The sequence below is a fragment of the Anabrus simplex genome, chromosome 8 (assembly GCF_040414725.1).
Source record: "Anabrus simplex isolate iqAnaSimp1 chromosome 8, ASM4041472v1, whole genome shotgun sequence".
NCBI lineage: Eukaryota > Metazoa > Arthropoda > Insecta > Orthoptera > Tettigoniidae > Anabrus > Anabrus simplex.
Genome location: NC_090272.1, coordinates 166429067 through 166451513, shown reverse-complemented (window position 1 = coordinate 166451513; position 22447 = coordinate 166429067). Strand labels below are relative to the sequence as shown.

The 22447-nt window shown below is 39.5% G+C and overlaps 1 protein-coding gene across 1 annotated transcript in view; it reads left to right on the top strand.

Annotated features, from left to right (window-relative positions):
• The window catches only part of LOC136878918 (aldo-keto reductase family 1 member B1), a 77070-nt gene extending 55163 nt beyond the window's left edge, over positions 1 to 21907 (top strand). Inside the window, exons 6-7 of the mRNA XM_067152531.2 lie at positions 9594 to 9742; positions 21658 to 21907. Coding sequence (XP_067008632.2) covers positions 9594 to 9742; positions 21658 to 21700 — 192 coding nt within the window. The 3' untranslated portion in view covers positions 21701 to 21907. The remainder of the gene's footprint in view (positions 1 to 9593; positions 9743 to 21657) is intronic.
• Positions 21908 to 22447: the final 540 nt, after the last annotated feature.

Here is a 22447-nt window from a genome sequence, read left to right as displayed (position 1 = left end):
GTATTATGGATTTTGGACCTCTTTAGACAACAAGCATCTCGATTCAGGATTGTGCTTTTGGAAGCAGCCCATTGGTCAGTATGTACCATTGTTTTAAGTTTGCTTCTGGAAAGGTGGGGCGTTGTGGATTGGATCCACTGATTGTTCATACCACCGCCGTCTCAATCCTATATACTGCCTGCTCTATGCTATGCGGTTAACATGCTTCTCAACGTGAGCTCTTAGTGTCACGAACCTCCACTAGGGGCGCCAGCTAACGCACCCAACTTATCTCCGTACCTACGTTATTGTGTTCCAGTGCGTTTGCATAGAGCATTTGTGTGTGTGTCCCTGGTTGTAAAATGATTAATTGTTGTGTTCTTCTCTGTATATGAAAGCAGGAAGTCAAAATTCTTTAGGTGTGAGGATTTCTGTTATCCACCCAAGTAAAGAACTTTGGGAAAATTGGCTTAACGCTATATCAAGGCAAGGATAAATCAAGGGTAATCAATAGATTCCATCCGATTATTCCCGTGTTTGAAGCCTAAATTTTAGAGATTGAGGTAAAAGATAAAACTAAAATAAAAATATATTGAAGCCAGAGAGCATGCCTAGTCGGTCTTCGAATTATCCCCATTACCTTCAAACCAAAAAAATAGCTTCACGAAAGACGAGACAGCGACAAGATATTTCTTCGGAAGAAGTGATGAAACATGCTCTTCAACCGCAGGAAATACATTGGATGACGAGTATGAAATTCATTTGAACAACGATGTATCAATCGAAGTCAGTATTCCAACGAGTAAGAATGACAGCAGGGATTAGAAAATCAGACATTAGAGGCTACGATCAAGAATTCTGAGAATGCGATAACAGCTGATGACTAACCATAATGAAGTCAAAAGACTACAGAGACAATTCGAAGACAACCCAGAAATTGATCGTTTGAATAAAGTAAAGGAAGCAGCCAAATATAATGGAAAAACGACCATTTTTAAAAATCAAATCCAAAATTTTCGCAAGCCAAAATCTGGGCAGTCAGAACAAATCACGCGCTACTATGTTGCGTGGGGAATAGTATCCCAAACGGTTATGAATATGGCAGAACTGGTCTAGTGTCAGCTCCACCACGAAGTACTCTGGACACGTAGCGTAAATGGTATGTTGATTGTATTTGTCGGGATTTCCCAAGGAAAGAGTTAGAGCAGAATGCAAAACTCTCAGACCAACTGACAGGAGTGTAACAGTGATCGCTGATTAAATGGCTAATTAGGTACGGCTCCTCTAGAACCGAACCAGTGACAAGTTTGCTTGTGTGGTCAATGTTGAAAATGTATGCGGCACAGATATTGTAAAATCTCACGCTCTCGCGAATAAACTGTTGTGTTTTCTTGTAATCCGACTTTCAGAGAAGTTATCTAGTCCTGCTGCCTACTTCCTCATTAAAGGCTTAGTTCTTGTAGTTCAGAAATGATTACCGTAATGCCTTTTGGAAGAAAACAATCTAGATTTTGTGCATTTCTATTCACCAGCAGCTAAAATACTTATAATGGTTGAATGATGATTTCGTCAAGTACGTTAAAATAATTCGGTTGGAATCAAAACGTGAAAAACTGAAGTGTCTGACTAATGAGACGGCAGATGCTGTCTCGCTAACTGTGAAATCTATAGTGGAATGTGTGTCTTATCTGTTACAAAATCAGTTATTTTATGTTCTCGCTAGATAATTTTCTGAAGACACAATAGATCTATTTAGTTCAGTGAGATTGGGTGGTGGATTTAATGACATGACGAACGCACGCACTGTATTATGTGCTATAAAATGTATCCTGAAAACTGGTCATAAACAAAGGGTCAACGAAATAGCAATATAATTTTTTTTGCGCCCACTGCTGGTAAATAACCGTAAGAAAAGTACGGAAAAGGTGCTCCGTTATTCGTGTCGAGAAAATTATGAAATTGGTATGTACGATGCAGCATGGGATGATTAATATAATATCTACTGTATTATTTTACGTTTCTATATCTTAAGCCAAGCTCAAATGTCGAATGTTATTTTCTGTATGTGCATTATCCTCTCAATTAGTTACATGTTAAAGATTACTTTTCATTTTATATTGATGTTACGGACCAACTCTCATTTAACCAACATGTTCTCTGGGTGCGGTAGGTGCTGCCATCTGCAATGTCGCTGTAAACTCAATTCTCGTGGCACAGAGCAGGCAGTATATAGAGATTGAGACGGCAGTGGTTCATACTCATGGTTCATTGTTGTCTTTTTGAATTCTGGTCAGTGGATTGATTTTGGAATTATTTTTAACTTTTAATATTGTGAGTGGGATCATGATTATTTTACATTCATATTTATTCATTCAGTCATCAAGTTTTGAATTCTGGTCAGTGGGTGAATTTTGGAATTTTAAATCGTCATTACATTTTATCTCATTTCATACCATTAGGGGTTGATGTCCTAGATGTTAGGCCCCTTTAACCAAAAGCATAAGCATCATCATCATGATCATTTATGTAACATGTAAAAATCATTAAAAAAATGTAATATCAAAATCAATTATGCAGTATCAAAGTTTATTAATCTTCATAAAATCTTAAATTCTCATGCTTTAGTTTTAAAATCTTGGCCTGTATGAAGGTAAATCATTCTTTTAATAGTTTTGAACCAAGAATGTTGAAGTTAGTATACTTTTCTAATGAAGTAAAACCAATATGAATTTGCAGTAAAATACAGTACTCACAAAGAATGATCTTGCAATCCAGGAATTACTTCAGATTTGCTGCACTCGAATTTTCAGTATCTCAAAATAATTTAAATTTCTCTACCATCTGTTCTTTCCTTCACATGCATTTATTTCTCTATTACTCAGCTTTCTCCATTTCTCAAAGCAAACATGACCTCCATAGAAGATAAAAATATACTGTAACTCGAATTTTGTATGACATTAACTATGCAATGGAGCTCATAAGGTTTGTGTTTTATTGTTCCTTCACGTACTATAGTACATTTACATCGTTTACATGTTCACTTTGGAGCTACATGAACCTCCCTGCTAGATCATCAATAGACCAGGCGTTAAGTGCAGCAACTGTTCTTTGATCCGATAGATTTAGTCAAGTGTAAATGCGTTTACAGCAATAACTGTCGTTGAAAATTATGTGGAAGTAAAGAAGCTTAAGAGTGAAAACCAGAAGAAACTAACACATTTTTCCAAAGGTGTTAACAGAGGTATGTTTCATGTTCCTCATCTCTCTGTCTTCAATGACTTGCTGTAATTAAGTGCTGTAATTAAAATGACAATATATTCAAATTTGTTTTTATATGGTTAAAATAACCTATATTACAGTATTAACACATAGTTACATGTGATTCGATTATATACAGTCCTCAAAGGTGGAAATTCTATCTCAAAATTTCAATAACTCGAAATAAAATTCAGCTCCCGAGGTGATTTGAGATGTCAAGGTTTGACTGTACCCTTCAAGAAGTAGCAGTTTCATACTTCAACATTTGGAGGTTGGGAGGAATGTCTTCAGAAAGGTACTGTGTTGTCTCAGCGAGAATCCAGCTCACTGTTGTTTAACTGTTGTAAATCAAATTTCTTTTTCAGCACTGCATCAGATTTTCTTAGAACTCTCTCCTACATTTCCTCACACAGCAAGCAGGTTTTTCTTTACATCCTCCAATACATCCATAGATTCCAGGAGGGGACACTCAACAGTTACTAGTTTTTTTAAAGTGCTTTTAGCAATCAAACTAGAATTGTTGTTTATATATGCCGTATCACAGGCTAGTTTCAAATTATTTAAGAAATTTTTAGTATTTCTGACTGATACAGTAGACTGATAAAAAATGAGTCCACAATACTGTATATTTAACTGCTTGGAAATGTTCAGCACAAAAATTTATTGCATATCAATGTACCCTATCAAGTTAGTACAGGTTCCAGAGGAAGTGGTATGTTTGGCAGTTGTTCCCTGTAAACCTGCACATGTTGTGCCACCTTCTTGACCACTTTCTCACCTCTTTTGCAACACATTAGAGAATGTAGGACATGCTAGTGAAGTGAATTGACAAGTTCATTCAGGCATTTATTCTAAGAAGATACATTTTAGGAAAACCTTTCCACCATCCCCCCAGTATTGTAGCAGCTTTTAGCACGTATGTTGTATGGTCTGTTTGCAAATGAAGAACTCTTACTTCCTACTGGTCACAACACTTCAAGGCCATCATTCAGAAATTGAGCAGTGGAGGGAATAAGTCCTGTATTCTACGACATTAATCAGTTCATAATGAGACACTATTTAGATGGATCATCCACACTTAACTTCGTAACTAATTTGGTCCATTATGGCTCAACACACATCAGCTGTTTCTACAGACATCCGGACATAAGAACTAGCTATTTCTGCCCTAATAGACTTTATAGCTTCTGCATAGCAAACTCCAAAGTACCGTATAATCCCGAATACCACCCACACTTTTTTCCCCAAAATATTGGTTCTAAATCTTGGGTGCGGGTCGTATTCAAGCCGTTCATTCTCGTAAATATTTACTCTGTTTACATGGAGTATTGAAATAGATTTGAATACGGTTACCATACTCAATATATCATATGTAAATGGGGATTCAGGTCTTATTGTGTTTTAGTTGCGTTCTAGAAAACAAAATCGATTTTTCTCAGTACAGTTACATTAGCATGTAAACACGAAATGTGAGGTAATGAAATACAGTAAATCAAAGAATATGGGTAAATATGCGGTAAATATGAAAGCTGCTGCTGCGGATGCTCAATTGTCATTTGTTTCACAAGTATTGTTGGCATGCTGGGTGCGCGAATAGCTGATCTCGCGGGATATCGTACTTTGTGAAAGTCGAGACTGTTGGTTACGGCAGTCTACCTCGTTCACATTCAAGTTCCATATCTGTCCCATGAAAATGCTGTCTCGATAGTAAACGATGGATTCAAAACGGTGTCTGCGGTCATTTATTACTATGCGTGAGAAACTTAAAGTTGTACTTGTATTTGTGATTGGTGGAAGAAGAAGGAAAAACTTCTAAAAAGTAATGGTGATTGCAGAGCGTTCCGCGAGCGGAGTGCAGTGTTTCCGGAAATTGAAGAATGACTCCACAAATTTGTGATAGAAAGAAAGAAAAATTCGTGGCCTTTCAGAGTCACATTATTCATTTTGAGGACGCAAAATTCTTATTTGCTGTCACAAATTAGGAATGCTGACCAGACACCTGTCTATTTTGAAATGCCGTTGGAAAATACAGTGGATACAAAGGGTTCTGAAACACCCTCCATATGTGGTTCTGTAAAGGTAAACACTTCGGAAAGGGAACTTGCCGTCCGGTGTTATTGTTAGAACACATGAGTCTGGCTGGATGGACAGTGCGTTAGTTGAGGACTGGGTGAAGTGCATTTGGCAACCTTGACCGGGAGCTTTGTTACAAAAACGAAACATTCTTCTGTTGGACAGTTACCGAGGACATACAACTAATGCCGTAAAAGATATAATGAGGAAAGGAAAAACCGATCTTGCGATAATTCCCGGAGGACTCACTTCTATTCTACAGCTGTTGGACGTGTAAGTGAACCGGCCTTTCTAAACTGCAATGAAATAGTTGTACACCGAATGGATGTCTGATGGTGATTACGGGTTAACACTAATTGAACAAGTGAAGAGGCCTGAAGTGGGACTAATATGCAGCTGGATCAAGACCGCATGGGCACGCATTCCCAATGATCTAGTGTCCAAAAACTTTAAGAAATGTGGAATTTTAAATTCAGTGGATGGTAGTGAGGACGACGATTTGTGGAAAGATGCCAGCGACGAAAGTTCCTATGGTGAAACTTCAGATGACGATGGTGAATTGTAAATGATCTGAGTATTGGACCGATTTTATTTATGATTTTTGTGATGATTTTATTAATTGTAAGCTGTTTGAATTGACATTTGTGGTATATTTGAAGAAAATTAAATAGGTATGTAAGTTATTTGATTTTTTCTCCCGTATTTTGCCGTCTCAAATTTAAGGTGCGGGTCTTATTCAGTGGTGGGTGGTATTCGGGATTATACAGTATCCCTTTCAAAGAGTGGACTAATCAGAAACTCAACAGCCTCAATACTTCCTCAAGAAAGCAAAGTTGGCTGTCACTTAAACCGCAGTGGTACATATAAGTTAGGAAATTTGTTTAGAAGGGTTATAGGGAGGTACATTCAGGGAAACGGGGTGGCTCTGGGAGCGGTGGTAAGGGTATAGGGAACTGGAACTTGAGTAGGGATGACATAAAAATGTTAGTGCTCAATTATAGAAGTATTGTAAAGAAAGGAATAGAATTAAGTAATTTAATAGATATATACTTACCAGATATTGTAATAGGAGTTGAATCATGGCTGAGAAATGATATAATGGATGCAGAAATATTCTCACAGAACTGGTGTGTGTATCATAGAGATAGGATAGGAATGGTAGGAGGGGAGTATTCGTTCTGGTGAAGGAAGAATTTGCAAGCTATGAAGAAGTTAAAGATTACAAATATGAAGTCCTAGGAGTAAGGTTCAACTCTAAAGATAATAGGTAACTTGATGTCTTTGGAGTGTACAGACTGGGAAAGGGTAGCACTGACGCTGATGCAGAATTATTTGATAAGATAATCAGGTGTGTGGGAAACGATATGGAAAGGAACGTGATAGTAGCAGGTGATCTCAATTTACCAAATGTCGATTGGGAAGATAATGCGAATGACAAGAAGCATGACCAACAAATGACAAATAAGTTAATATGGGAAGGGTAGCTAATTCAGAAAATGATGGAACCAACTAGAGGGAAGAAAATTCTGGATGTGGCGCTAGTAAAACCAAATGAGCTCTATAGAGAAACTGAAATAATAGATGGTATTAGTGATCACGAAGCTTTTCTTTTACAGTAGTTAAAAATAAATGTGAAAGATAGGAAGGTATTAAAATTAGGATTATTAGGCAGTACCATATGGCTGATAAAACAGGCATGAGGGAGTTTTTAAAAAGTAACTATGATCGGTGGAAAACGGTAAATAAAAATGTAAACAGACTCTGGGATGGGTTTAAAACAATTGTTGAGGAATGTGAAAATAGGTTTGTACCTTTAAAGGTGGTAAGGAATGGTAAAGATCCACTATATTAGAACAGAGAAGTAAGGAGATTAAGAAGGAGGTACAAGCTGGAAAGAAATAGAGTTAGAAATAGCTGTGGAAGTAAAGAGAAATTGAAGGAACTGACTAGGAAAGTTAATCTAGCAAAGAAGTCAGCTAAGGATAACATGATGGCAAGCATAATTGGTGGTCATACAAATTTTAGTGAAAAATGGAGGAGTATGTACAGGTACTTGAAGGCAGAGACAGGGGAGTGTGAATGCAAAGATCTTCAAAAGGCAGAAGTATTCAGTCAGTAGTATGTAAAGATTGTTTATTACAAGGATAATGTCCAGATAGAGGAGCTGACTAATACTAAAGAAGTATTAAAATTTACCTATGATAACAATGACATTTACAGTAAGATACAAAAGTTGAAAACTAGAAAATCAGCTGGAATTGATAAGGTTTTGGGGGATATACTAAAGACAATGGGTTGTGATATAGTGCCATATCTGAAGTACTTCTTTGATTATTGTTTGCATGAAGGAGCTATATAAAATAAATGGAGAGTTGCTATAGTAGCCCCTGTATATAAAGGAAAGGGTGATAGACATAAAGCTGAAAATTACAGGCAGTCAGTTTGACATGCATTGAATGTAAGCTTTGGGAAAGCATTCTTTCTGATTATATTAAATATGTTTGTGAAATTAATAACTGGTTTGATAGAAAGCAGTTTGCATTTAGGAAAGGTTATTCCACTGAAGCTCAACTTCTAAGATTCCAGCAAGATATAGCAGATATCCTGGATTCAGGAGGTCAAATGGGCTGTATTGTGATTGACCTATCTAAGGCATTTGATAGGGTAGATCATGAGAGACTACTGGCAAAAATGAGTGCAATTGGACTAGAAAAATGAGTGACTGAATGAGTGGCTACATTTCTAGAAAATTGAACTCAGAGAATTAGAGTAGGAGAAGCTTTATCTGCCTCTGTAGTAATTAAGAGGGGAATTCCTCATGCCAGTATAATTGGACCCCTATGTTTTCTTATATAATTATATAAATGATATGTGTAAAGAAGTGGAATCAGAGATAAGGCTTTTTGCAGATGATGTTATTCTGTATAGAGTAATAAATGTTACAAGATTGTGAGCAACTGCAAAATGACCTCGATAATGTTGCGAGATGGACAGTAGGCAATGGTATGATGATAAATGGGGTTAAAAGTCAGGTTGTGGGTTTCACAAATAGGAAAAGTCCTCTCAGTTTTAATTACTGCATTGATGGGGGTGAAAGTTCCTTTTGGGGATCATTGTAAGTACCTAGGTATTGCCTGACCACACCCACAGTTCCTAACACTTGCACTCCTTAGCCATTCTTTATGGAAAAATGAAAAGAAAAAGAAAAGTAAATAACTTATGTGCAAAAAAAATGAAAGGACAGGAATATTGTCTAGGATAGTACACAAAGATCACACGACAGTAAGGTAAACTACACTATGATACTACTTAGTTGTAGTATTTTTTATGCTACAACAACCTAACAGGATTCGCTGTCTGTAGTAAGTATCCAGACATTGAGAGAGACTGTCTAAAAGCTCTGTTTGGGCCTGATTATTCAAGATGAAGGACCCTCTGATTGACCCTTGAAGTTCGCAATAGGTTCAAATGTTGAGGAGGCTCTCTAAGAGTTAGAAATTTGAAAGGTAGTCATGTAGTTCAGGTCTAACTTTGAAGTTCTCTTCATTTAGGCAAACTGCTTTCTCTCCAGTTTACAGAGCTTTGCCTGCTCTAGATTTTACTCAGGTTGACTCCCTAGGTCTGCTGTCCCTTCCGTTGTTGGGAAACTCTCCTGTTCTGCCTCCAGGCTGTTGATACAGGAGTGGTTTACCATTGCCTTTTCCTACACATCGTTCCTTGCCGTTGTCATCCGAGTGATCATTGGCCTCAGACATTCTACTATACCCGCTTCTGCCCTATGTAGGAGCCACAGTTGCCCCTAACATGTATAAAGGCTGCTTTAAGCATCCACGTGGCATTTCCTCCACCAGCAGAACCATCACCTGATCTAAAGGGACTTTCAAGCTATTGGTTCCTTTAAGGACTAGGAGTATTTACTGCTGCTTGACACTTGGCTTGGCGCTGTGATGCTGGCTGTACGGTCTACTCTATCACCGTAGTGAGGTACCCCGGCCAGACAGTTGTTCATCCTCCTCCTTCTCATCATCATCATCATCATCATCATCATCATCATTATCTCATGGAGAAAGTTCCTTCATAAATGTAATGCTAGTGAAAATGGAGTAAGGTAAATACTTCATATTGGCACATGTGAATTAGGTTTAGTATTTCATATAAAAGAGACTGGGATATTTCACTTAGTATGTATAATGGCCATATACTTCAGTATTTGCTGAAGATTTCTGAAATCTCTTGAAATTTGTTTTAAAACTTCCTCTAATGTTTGTTCTTGTCCCCCACAGGTACAACGAGGGAACATAACGATACCCAAATCAGTGACAAAATCCCGTATTAAGGAGAACTTCGAAATTTTTGACTTTGAATTATCAGCGGAGGACATGAAGTACATCGACACCTTTGACTGCAATGGCAGATTTTGTGCCATGGATCGGTAAGAAATGTTTCCATTGAATACTGTATGCTAAAGTGTATTTGTTTTCAGAACTTTGGCGATAATTTGGTTTTATTGAATTAAAAACCTTTGACATAGACAATAGACTTTCAGGGAAGTGTGATGGATCTCCATATTCACGTACACCTTTTAATCAAAAGTATCTGGACTCCTGCTCAAATCTGTCGTATGAGTGTTCCTTGGATATACTGCTCAGTAGTGGACATTAATATGGGTTCAAATTCTATAGGGGATAGAATGTCTCTACGGGAATGGCAGACCATTTATCTTGTTCTGTAGTGCTGTAGCATGCACAGTTAGTGATGTGGGTCATTAGAGTCTGGAGCAAAGTCACCATTCTAGTTCCCATTCTGGTTAATCTCAGAGGTGTTCGACAGGAGTGAGTGAACACAATTTATTAATTTCATTTCCGTGTTGATGAATTTACAATGACAAAGAAGAATTGGAAAGATTTTCCCTCCTGATCAGCACAACTCTATTTATATGAATATACTTTATTCAGTACTAGTTTCAGCCCTTTTCCAGGCCATCTTCAGTTTAATATATAAACATGAATAAAAACTTAAAATACAAAGTAGCATCCATTAAAACTTGTTGGACAAACATATAGTAAAATATAGCAGTGGAGGAGTTAATGATATCCATTTTAACACATCGTTCTTTATATTTTAGTTAAAGCTTGAATGAATCTATCATTCTTTGTTCCTGTTGATAAACACTAACACATCCATGTATGTGAAAATAATTAAAACCAGGATTAAAAGACTTGTCTATGATCTACCTGCCTTACATTCACAACACTACAGATCAAATTGCCAAGGTCCTCCGCAAACACAATATAAAAATCGTGTTTGGCACTATCACTAAAATTGCTTGCAGTCTAGGTAAAACCAAGGACGAATTGTCCCCACTTTTACATTCCCTGTACTTGCGGCAAGGTATACATTGGCCAAACATGCCGGTCCATTGATACTCGTATCAAGGAACACTAACCAGCCAGACAAATCAGCAATAGCTGAGCACACCCTATCATCGGGTCATGATGTCATGTTCCAAGATGCTCGAGCTCTTACCTACACTAGACACTACATGTCCAGGATTATATGGGAAGCTGTAAAAATATGTAGAAATCCTAAGAATTTCAACAGGGACACTGGCTATCAATTGTCCGACTCATTGGCTGAATGGTCAGTGTTGAGGCCTTCGGTTCAGAGGGTCCTGGGTTCAATTCCTGGCCGGGTCGAGGATTTTAATCGCCTTTGATTAATTCTTCTGGCCCAGGGACTGGGTGCTTATGTTTGTCCCAACACTTTCCTCTTCATATACAGACACTACACTACCAACCACCACAGAAATACGCAATAGTGATTACATCCCTGTATATAGGGTTGGCATCAGGAAGGGCATCCAGCCATAAAACAGGGCAAAATCCACATGTGCGATGCAGTTAGCATCCGCGACCCCACAGGTGTGGGAAAAGCTGTAGAAAAAGAAGAAGACTGGCTATCAATTAAGAAATATATGGTTGCCAGCCATTAACACATTGGAGACAGCCATATTTGAATGTGCTACCCTCCAGAAATCACAGGATTTTTAATGGTATTTGAAATTTTTTCAGTGCTAGGTTAAGCCATGATTATAACAACTTTTGGAATATTTAGAAAGATCACACTTTCTTCTACCCAAAAATGAGTTTTAATTATCATAATAGTGCAGCAAGTTTTAAATATAAATTTATGAAGATAATAAGTTTTACAAAGTAAAAAAAAAAAAAAAAAGTCTGATGCAGCTTTATGGATGCCATTTTGGTTAATATTTTGAAATCTGTCTAATGATGTGGACACATCTACTAAAACACACTAATACAGATTCTAACCTAATTGGTCAATTGGCATTGGTATCCTTGTTTACAACCAGCAATTTACTTTCCCACTGTTCATTGTTTGACGACTGGTTTGCATCGAGTTGCTGCAGGTACACGGGAAACACCCACATTTTTAGAAAGCGGTATAAAACAGTATTACTGAACCCACTTCATGAAACCGTATAAAACTACGTTACACTTCACACCAATTTGAAATTAGCTCATTATCTACATTTACTGCCTGAAGCACCAGAATCAGCATGTTTACTTACCGTATAAAACTACGTTTCACTTCACACCAATTTGAAACTAGCTCATTATCTACATTTACTGCCTGAAGCACTAGAATCATCATGTTTACTTAGTGTGTAATTGTTATCCTTATCCTCATTTTCAGAACTTGTGTCTTCCATAAGAACATCCTTTATGGATTCGTTGTCAAAATTTTGTACACTTGAATTAGACATGCTGAATATTCACAAGAATTGCACAAACAAGCCTGCCTCTTGAACACACACTCTTCCTGTCCACATGTACCGTACGTACTTTCCCGCCCATTTCGCAGCTGAGAGTCGACAATGACGCAGCCCCAGGTTATGTAGGAACGTGGCTGTGTTATCAATGCCTTGAAAGAAGAGCTCCCAACTTATGCTCATAACTGGTACATTTTATGCTTATAGAAGCATTCAAGAAGCCTTCGTGGGCCTCCATGGCTCAGGTGGCGGTGCGCTGGCCTCTGGCCACTGGGTTCCGTGGTTGAAATCCCGGTCACTCCATGTGAGATTTGTGCTGGACAAAGTGGAGGCGGGACAGGTTTTTCTCTGGGTACTCCAGTTTTCCCTGCCATATTTCATTTCAGCAACACTCGCCTCATTTCATCAGTCATTTATTAATCGTTGCCCCAGATGAGTGCAACAGGCTTCGGCAGCAAGCACAATTCCTCTCCCCACCGCGAATGATGTGTAGTTTGATTTATCTCGGCAAGATCTGGCAGAAAACACTAGAAATATCAAAATGTGACGGTAAATAAAAATAATATTTAAGGTTTTATGAATGAAACTTGACAAGTCTTAGCATACTACAGGAAAAAAGTCAAAATATACAACTAATAAGCGGGTAAAAGTTTATAGAACATATCTAAGAGGAAACCAGACTCTGTAAGGGATCAAGTAAGATCAAAAGTTTATCTACAGAACGAATAAGACAGCTACTGGAGCCTTGAAAACTTGATCTGGCAATGCTGGCCTCATGTAAAATCTAACAACTCAGCGCTGCATTTTGAAATGAGCGGTTTGCGTAAGTGGTTGGGGCAGTAGCGTAGCCAGGATCAACCGATGAGGCTGGGGAGGGGTTAAAAAATTATGATAAAACATAATGAAGGTGTAATGCATGCGTGTCATAAGGACAATGATACAAGTGATTTATGTTGATATTCTGATTGCAATGCCAGTACAGTACAAAATCCTACATTAAAATACAGAACAAGAACAATTATTATAATCAAGATCAACAGTTTTACAGTAAGTGGTATGTTCAGATTACAATCTAGAATCCAATTTTCGAGTCTTCTTAGAAAAGAGATTCAAGAGAACTGCTGGATTTACAATTATGTATCTGTGAATATTCAAGAGAGCCGACCATTGAGTCGACTTTCACTTGTTAAGTGTCAGTTTGTGTTTATTTTATTTTGTAAAAGTTCTATGGCTCCTCCCCCGGCTATGCCCTGGGTTGGTTCGTATCCATGGATAATTGGAAATAAAAAGGCATGGTTTGTGGTAAGATTTAACATCTGTAAGAAATACAGATGTAAATTGTAACTCGTAGATCTCTTATTGCTCATAGCATTCGCCATTGTTCAATAAAATGTTGACAGTTGCTAAAAACTGTGCAAATCAAAATTTAAATGAATGACTAAAAGTAGTGAACATTTGAAATTTTTTAAAATTTCCAATTACGATATTAAAGATAGACGTTTTACGTAAATAACTCAATGTGCACTAAATCAGCCTATGCAAAACTTTTTTAGTGCTGTAAAATGAGCCCAATCATCTCACAAATGAAAGGGAACAAAAATTATGACTACCGAGCGAGTTGGCCGTGCGCATAGAGGCATGCGGCTGTGAGCTTGCATCTGGGAGATATTGGGTTTGAATCCCAATGTCGGCGGCCCTGAAGATGGTCTTCCGTGGTTTCCCATTTTCACACCAGGCAAATGCTGAAGCTGTACCTTAATTAAGGCCACGGCCGCTTCCTTCCAACTCATAGGCCTTTCCTATCCCATCGTCGCCATAAGACCTATCTGTGTCGGTGCGACGTAAAGCCACTAGAAAAAAAAAAATTATGTCTACCCCCCGTTGTAATTTCAGTATTGAATTTGTGTGCCTTATGAAAGCTTAGAATTGGAACGTGTGGAGCAAATGGTATGAAAAGCTGTAACAGGGAAACTTTATCAACGAAACTGGATGTGGCAAAATATTAGCCTGCAACTTATCATTACAAATTTGCAAGACTCATACAATGAAGATATAGTGACAGACACAGTGAAATGAACAAGACGCCCTTTAAATTTTTTTAGAATAAAGTAGAAAGTATAGGAATCTGTACCTTGGATCAGAAATAATGTATCATTCTTAATGATTAAGTTTGTGAGTTAGACCTTTGAAAAATGGGCTAAAATCTTAGCATGCTGTCATAATTATTATTGAAATGTTAAAGACCTCTGTGTCCATTGACAGAATTAACTCAACTATTCACTAGAGTCAGAAAATATATACTCAGGCCACCTAGATTGCACCACTTCAGAAGGTGTGCAAGTTGGTAGCCAAATTATTATTATTATTATTATTATTATTATTATTATTATTATTATTATTATTATTATTATTATTATTATTATTATTATTATTACAGTTCTTCCATATTTGTTCAACAATGACAAAATTAGAGTAATACAGGTGGTTGGAGCTTATTTAATGCATTTTCTGCCTTCCCAACATGTGAATTTCTGGTGGGAGAGTTGATAGTGTCTCGACAAAGTGAATACGCTGTTATCAGTAAAGTGTCTACAGAGAATAAAAATGTGTTCCTTCTTCAGTTTATAGCTCGATGAGACCTACAACGCAGTCTTGGAAACCTGTACTATTGTTCCTTATAATTATTTGGCTCTCGGGTTGACACTCGGTCAGTCAATTATTCTACGTCAAGTTCCCTTTTTTGACTTATATGTAGGCCTATATCATATTTGATTAACACTCTATTATTTATTGAGAAACAATTTACAATTTAGGAACAAGATATAGGCCCTATAACCATCCATGAGGCCAGACTCTAATTGGCTGCCCAGTGCCAAGTCTCTTAATAGGTCATCGGACGGGGTTTCATGAACTCGGCCCCAAGTATCTTCTTTGAAGTCAACCTCAGCATGAATATAAATTCGCCTCCCCACTCCTAGCTATCAAAGTATTAAAAATACTACATATTGTTATTGCTGGTATGGTTTTTCCAGGTTTGTTTAATATAACAATTAAAAAATAATAATGTTATAGTTTTTATGTCCCACTAATTTTACTGTTTTCGGAGACGCCGAGGTGCTGGGATTTAGTCCCGCGGGAGTTCTTTAACGTGCTAGTAAATCTACCGACACGAGGCTGGCGTATTTGAGCAGCTTCAAATACCACTGGACTGAGCCAGGATCGAACCTGCCAAGTTGGGGTCAGAAGGCCAGCGCCTCAACCGTCTGAACCATTCAGCCTGGCTATAACAAAATTTACCTCTCAGGAATTCTTACGGCTTCTTGGCTGAATGGTTAGCATCGTGATCGTCGGGACCGAGGGTGCCGGCTTCGATTCCCGGCCAGATCGGGGATTTTTAACTGTGTATGACTAAGTCCTCTAGGTCGAGCACTGGGCATTTGTGTTCCTCTTAATATACATCTCTTCATGTATGTATAACACACCAGGCTTCCAACCACCACAAAAGCACACCATAATGAATATGAATACTTACCTCCACGTAGGGTTGGCTTCAGGAAGGATAGCGGTTTCATTATAATAGGTTCATTCTTTCAAAGATTATCGTGGGTAAAGTATGTGGATATGTGCAATGACATAGCTTTATCGAAACTAGAGAAATATAGCGATTGTATTCTACTTGTCGATGCTGCTGTACCAAAAATCGGAATTGACGAGGGGTTATTCAAAAAGGTGCCGATTGTAAAACGGACATGGCTGGCTCGATTGGCGACGGGATATGGGGACTGTTCCGCCTCCCAGGAAGACAGGTTTTTTGCAAGTTGCCTTACGTCGCACCGACGCAGATAGATCTTATGGCGACGATGGGACAGGAAAGGGTTAGGAATGGGAAGAAAGCGAACGTGGCCTTAATTAAGGTACAGCCCCAGCATTTGCCTGGTGTGAAAATGGAAAACCACGGAAAACCATCTTCAGGGCTGCCGACAATGGGGTTCGAACCCACTATCTCCCGAATACTGGATACTGGCCGCACTTAAGCGACTGCAGCTATCGAGCTCGGTACGGCAGGTTTTAGGGGCAACAGAATCTTCAAACATGAGCAATAAATTCATGGTTTACTTCGTACAGTGGATGAATCAAACTTGACTCTGGAAATTATGTGAAAATATGACTGAATTATAAGGGTGCTTCATGAATCTGACAATGCTACATTTTAACTTTCTCGGTCTTTATGCTGTAGTTTCTTTATATGACGGTATGTTGATAGAAACTCGTCGGCAGCCCTCAATATGGTTTTCCGTGGTTTCCCATTTCCACACCCGTCAAATGCTGGAGCTGTACCTTAAGGCCACGACCGCTACCTTCCCAGTCCTAACCCTTTTCCATCCTTGCGTCGCCTTCGATGTGCTAGCACCATGCTAAATCACCAGGCAGAGAAAAGGAAGGAGTCACCGTTGCTGCTGCAGGAAACTCTCTAGTTCGTTCGTAAGCGCTTGAATGAAAACAGGGAAATTACGTTGTGATTAAATAGTGAGAGAGTGATTAAGTAGTTACGTGGTAGTCACGGAGGTTTGACACTGCGGATGAAAAAAGTATTCTGTGTGAAAGCATGAAGGGGTGGGGACAGGACTTAGTGCACAGGGTGGCAGAACTCCTCGGGCCGGTCCTGAAAGCGGGTTCACCTGGAAAACTGCCTTAAACAGTAACTCCGGTTAAACATATTTTCTTTTTAATCTCTGCTCACTATGTGCTCTTCTCTCTTAAATATCACAATTAAACCATTTTGCAAGAGAAACAAGAAAAATTATGTCTATTAATATTGAGCGTTGATCCAAGGTCTTAAACCATTCACGTAGCCTAGTGCTCTATATTAGGATTATTTGCAAGGCTGAAGTTCAAGGTTTAGATTGATAACGAGAAGAAAGGTCATGAACGTCATTCATCTTGATAGCCGAGAAGCTACTCGCTTTCATGTGGAATATCTGGCCTTTTTCTTATACAGGCTGTGTGTTCTACGAAAGACAGTGACTGTTTCCTCTCTCCTATTTCATTGGCTTCGCTTTCACACATTTTCATCCGGAAAATCTCGCAGAGGTACTTGAAACTGTCGATTCTTTCAGTCCTTTCATACTCTGTTCTTACGTGATTGGGGGAGGTAGGAGAGCAGTTTTAATGTTTGCTATTACTTCGTTTTCTCAAATGAAATTGACTGGCTACGATATTATTATTGTTAATTAATTAATTAATAATAATATAATAATTCACGTCGTTTCGGCCAACTAAGGACCACAGCTTTAACATTTGCTCAGTACTACCATATTCGTTGCCGGTGTTGTTACTTTCTTGCTTCGGTCCACGCCTTCCCTGTCTTCAGCTTCTTACCGGGCGAGTTGGCCGTGCGGTTAGGGGCGCGCAGCTGTGAGCTTGTATCCGGGACATAGTGGGTTCGAATCCCACTGTCGGCAGCCCTAAAGATGGTTCCTGTGGTTTCCCATTTTCACACCAGGCAAATGCTGGGGCTGTACCTTAAGGCCACGGACCCTTCCTTCCAACTCCTAGGCCTTTCCTATCCCATCGTCGCCATAAGAACTATCTGTGTCGGTGCGACGTAAAGCCACTAGGAAAAAACGTTTTCAGCTTCGGCTTTTCTTGGAAACCCTAGTAGTCTTGAAGTTTCTTCTTAAGACCTCACTGCCCCTCCCTTCCCTGAAGTACAGCGGCGGGCAGCGGTGCAAATACGGCGAGTTCGTCAACTTGAATCGCGTGCCCGGAAGTAACAAAGTAAATTTTCTCGAAAAGAAAAATTTTCTCCGCCAAACCGATTGCGCCATCGTTTTTATATAACACGGTGAGCATCCCTGATTTTTTTTTTGTCGGTATAGATCCATCCTATACATACTTAGATATTTCTTAAACACAGATCCATGAAGAATGGTATTAAGTGGAGATGTATAGATAGAGATCAATGTGCCGACATGATTACTACATCTGATGCTGATTGCTGAAACTGTTCTGTAAGAAACGGAACACAGCCATGCTCCCGACAGGAGCCGCTGCGAAGCTGCAGAATGTACAGATAACGTTAAGAACATAGCTTCCAACTAGGTAGAACCTACATTTAGCATCGTACAGAATGTGGTCGTAGCTACAGTAGAATTCCATTAGTCCGGCATCCAACAGTCCGGAACGCCCGATGGTCCGGCACCAATCCAGGATTTTTTAATGTTATTTTATTAGGTTTGCGAGGGGTAGGGAATCTTTCATTTTCAGGCCTTTCGTGGCCCTTGTCTTCCTTTGCTGATATCATTTTTTGAAGTGTCAGATCCCTTCTATTTTTTCCCCTCTGATTAGTGTTATATAGAGGATGGTTGCCTAGTTGTACTTCCTCTTAAAACAATAATCACCACCACCACTGTGACAGTTAAAGCGCACGGCGCGGTTCGAAACCACCTTGAAGTTTCCACTACGCGTCTGCTATTGTTAGACACAATCGGCATTGTTGGCTGTCACCACACACAGGTTCAGTTCATTGTTTTGATTGCGAGCAATTTTCGCTACGGTACAGAATTTTTCTTGCGATATAGGATAGGATCCGTATTACAGTAGTGTAGTGAACATACATATCAAAGTGCCCTGTGAAAGTTTTCTTGGTATTTAAGCAGTGACAATGTCATCGAAACCGAAACCTTCAAGTTCCAAATCAGGAGAGAAACGTAAGCACGTAACTTTGACCATTAACCAGAAACTGGAAATCATCAAACGCCTGGAGACAGGTGAGAATAGAAATATTTTGTTGAATGAATTTAATATTGGCTGTCAACCATTTACGACATCAAAAAATAAAAAAGATTTTACTGCAAAATGCCGTGTTACAGCTGTTTTCGCTGTACGCCTTAACCTATATCGTAGTAAGAGGTGCCGCCCGATAGTCCGGCATTTTCGGTAATCGGGCACCGGGCCGGTTCCGAACGTGCCAGACTATCGGACTTCTACTGTACATCCAGCGAGACAGCAATAAAACTTCCTAAGAAGGAAACATTAAAATATAGAACTATAAGACAATTTAAAAGGCTTAATTTGTCCCCTGAACCAATTTCCAGAGAAGTAGTTCAATATCTCTCTCAGAAGTATAATAAAACTGAAGAAACTAAGGATGGGGGAACAGAATGGTTGCCCGGTACCATCCTTCAGTTTACCATCATTCTGCTAGAACACTTGCAGAATGAGAGTGCGGAGATCACTCGCGATATTGCAAAGCTTGAAAGTGGTCACTTATTAAAAATAAAAATAAAAAACTCTGATCTCGAGGCAGAGGGAATACAAAAACGAGAACTGGATCATTGAGTACCTGCGGGCACTCGGGCACAACTATGCTTCAATTTGTAACATACAATATCGAAATATTCCACACATTCTACACAAACTGTGTGAACTGCAGCGCACTCACCCGTACCAGTAATAACATTCTGTACTCGGTGGTGGTGGTGGTGGTGGTGGTGGTGGTGGTGGTGGTGGTGGTGATTATTGTTTCAAGAGGAAGTACAACTAGGTAACCATCCTCTATATAACACTAATCAGAGGGGAAAAAATGGAAGGGGTCCGATACTTCGAAAAATGAAGATATCGACCAAAATAAGAGAAGGGCCACGAAGGGCGTGAAAATGAAAGACTCCCTAGCCCTCGCAAACCTAATAGCGTCGGGGTCGGAAAAGAACAAGTGTTGACCAAGAGAGGTCGGATAGGATAGATGAAGGTGAGGAGCCTGGCACAAGTAAGTGGAAGCAATGCCAGGACTCAGCTTAGGGCCTCGTGGACGCCAACCCACGCTCCAAAGTTCAGAGCCCCTGAGGCACCTTTTAGTCGCCTCTTATGACAGGCAGGGGATACCGTGGGTGTTATTCTACCACCCCCCACCCACAGGGGAAGATTCTGTACTCCACTCAAACCATCGTAATATATTACGAGTATTTTATCGCCGTTGTGACAGTCTGCAATGACAAAGCATCCATGTGACGAAATGTATCGCGTAGAATTATTACTGTTGTGTCCGACTCGTTGGCTGAACCGTCAGCGTACTGGCCTTCGGTTCAGAGAGTCCCCAGTTCGATTCCCGATTCATTGGTTAATTCCTGTGGCTCGGGGGCTGGGTGTTTGTGCTGTCCCCAACATTCCTGCAACTCGCACACCACACACAACACAATCCTCCACCACAATAACACGCAGTTACCTACACATGGCAGATGCCGCCCACCCCCGCCGGAGGGCTTACAAGGGCTGCACCCGGCTAGAAATAGCCACACGAAATTATTATTATTACTGTTGTGACAAAGTCTGCGACGGAAGTCAGTGGTACGTTGGAGAGGGTGGGGCTGTGAAACACTCCATTGTTAACTTGAATCACTTTTTCTATATGGACCAGATTTTTTGCACGCAAGTTAGTGTACAGCTAACGCACTTCGAGGTCATAAAATGTCGTCTCTGTAGCCGGGTATTGCATATGAAATACGTACATTATCATAAATCTAGTGTCTGTTCATTACAAGAACACTTGAAGAAATGACGTGTCTCAAGATATTCATTCATCTTTATTCATTATTCTTGTGTGGCAGCACATCGCTTTTGCGAGCACTTCTCTATAAAAACAGCATCCAGAATTAAGTAAAAGACTACCGGGCGAGTTGGGCGAGTTGGGCGAGTTGGCCGAGCGGTCAGGGGTGCGCAGCTGTGAACTTGCAACCTGGAGATAATGAGTCGGCCTGCCCTGAAGGTGGTTTTTCGTGGTTTCCCATTTTCACATCAGGCCAATGCTGGGGCTGTACCTTAATTAAGGCCACGGCCGCTTCCTTCCAACTTCTAGGCCATTCCTATCCCATCGTCGCCATAAGACCTAGCTGTGTCGGTGCGACGTAAAGCCCCTAGCAAAAAAAAAAAAAAAAAAAAAAAAGTTGTATAAATTATGTTAATATACTCGTATCAACTGGAAATATTTTAAATTATAATTTTAAAGTAATGTTCTATGCACGTTCATTTTTTTATACTTACGGAACATTTACTAGATTATTCTTGGGAACATTTACTAGACTATTCTTAAACACATGACACATTAGATATCAGAGTTTATTTCAGAAAAAGATCTGACAATATCATATTGAAACATTTGATATTCAGAAACAATTCACAAAATGAACAATTATTTTCAGTTTGTGCAACCTGTATAAATGTTAAATGTCGTAGCTTCTGTAGGTTCTGAGAAAATGTCCCTTCTTCTTCCTGAACTTTCCCCATTTACCTGGAGTTGGCACTTTATATAGATTCAGCCCACTTTTACAGACTTCCCTGATGCCAACCCTATATGGAGGGATGAGAAAATGTCCTTATGTGTTGCATTATGTAATATTGTGAGCAGTGGGCATTCTGTGTCCCCTTTATCCTTTTACACAATTTTCGTGTTCTTGTTTGTAATATGATCACTATAAATTTCTTCCTCACAGGGTGCGTTGTAATGTCAAAATCCGCCCTCTTAGAGCTTTACTAATATTCTATCTTCTTTCTTTTTTCAGTGGAATTAATCACAAGGACTACCCGTTCAACATCGACTTCTGAAGGTGCCATATGTCACTGCTGGATTGAACGAGCCATGCGCATGGTACACTTCACCATACAGTTCTAATGCCAAACTCTTCGTTGAACTTCATCTAATGTATTGGCTATTCGTCAGCTGTTTTTCTACTGATGTGTCATTTTATGATTGTGTTCATACTTTTTTAAGCCAAAGAACAAAACAATGAAATTAAAGGAGCTTAGGACTAATTATTATTTTAAATTTCACTTACCTGCTGTGAACTCCAGCTAAAACAATCCCTGACTTTAGAATCTATGGTCAATACAGACATTAACCCCTGCCTGAACTACTTGATCTGTATGTTAGTAACATAGCTCCTGTACTGTAACAAAATTTTGAAAACGAAATCGTAACTTCATTACTGGTTATCAAAGAGGAAGCAATTGAAATACTTCTTTTTCTACCGCCTTTTCCCACACCTGTGGGGTCTCGGGTGCGAACTGCGTAGCACATGTGGATTTGGCCCTGTTTTACGGCTGGATGCCCTTCCTGACGTCAACTCTATATGGAGGGATGTAATAACTATTGCATGTTTCTGTCGTGGTTGGTAGTGTGGCATATTGTCTGAATATGAAGAGGAGAGTGTTGGGACGAACACAAACACCCAGTCCCCGAGCCAGAAGAATTAATCAGAAGCGATAAAAATCCCGACCCGGCCGGGAATCGAACCCGAGACCCTCTGAACCGAAGGCCAGTACGCTGACCATTCAGCCAACGAGTCGGACCGA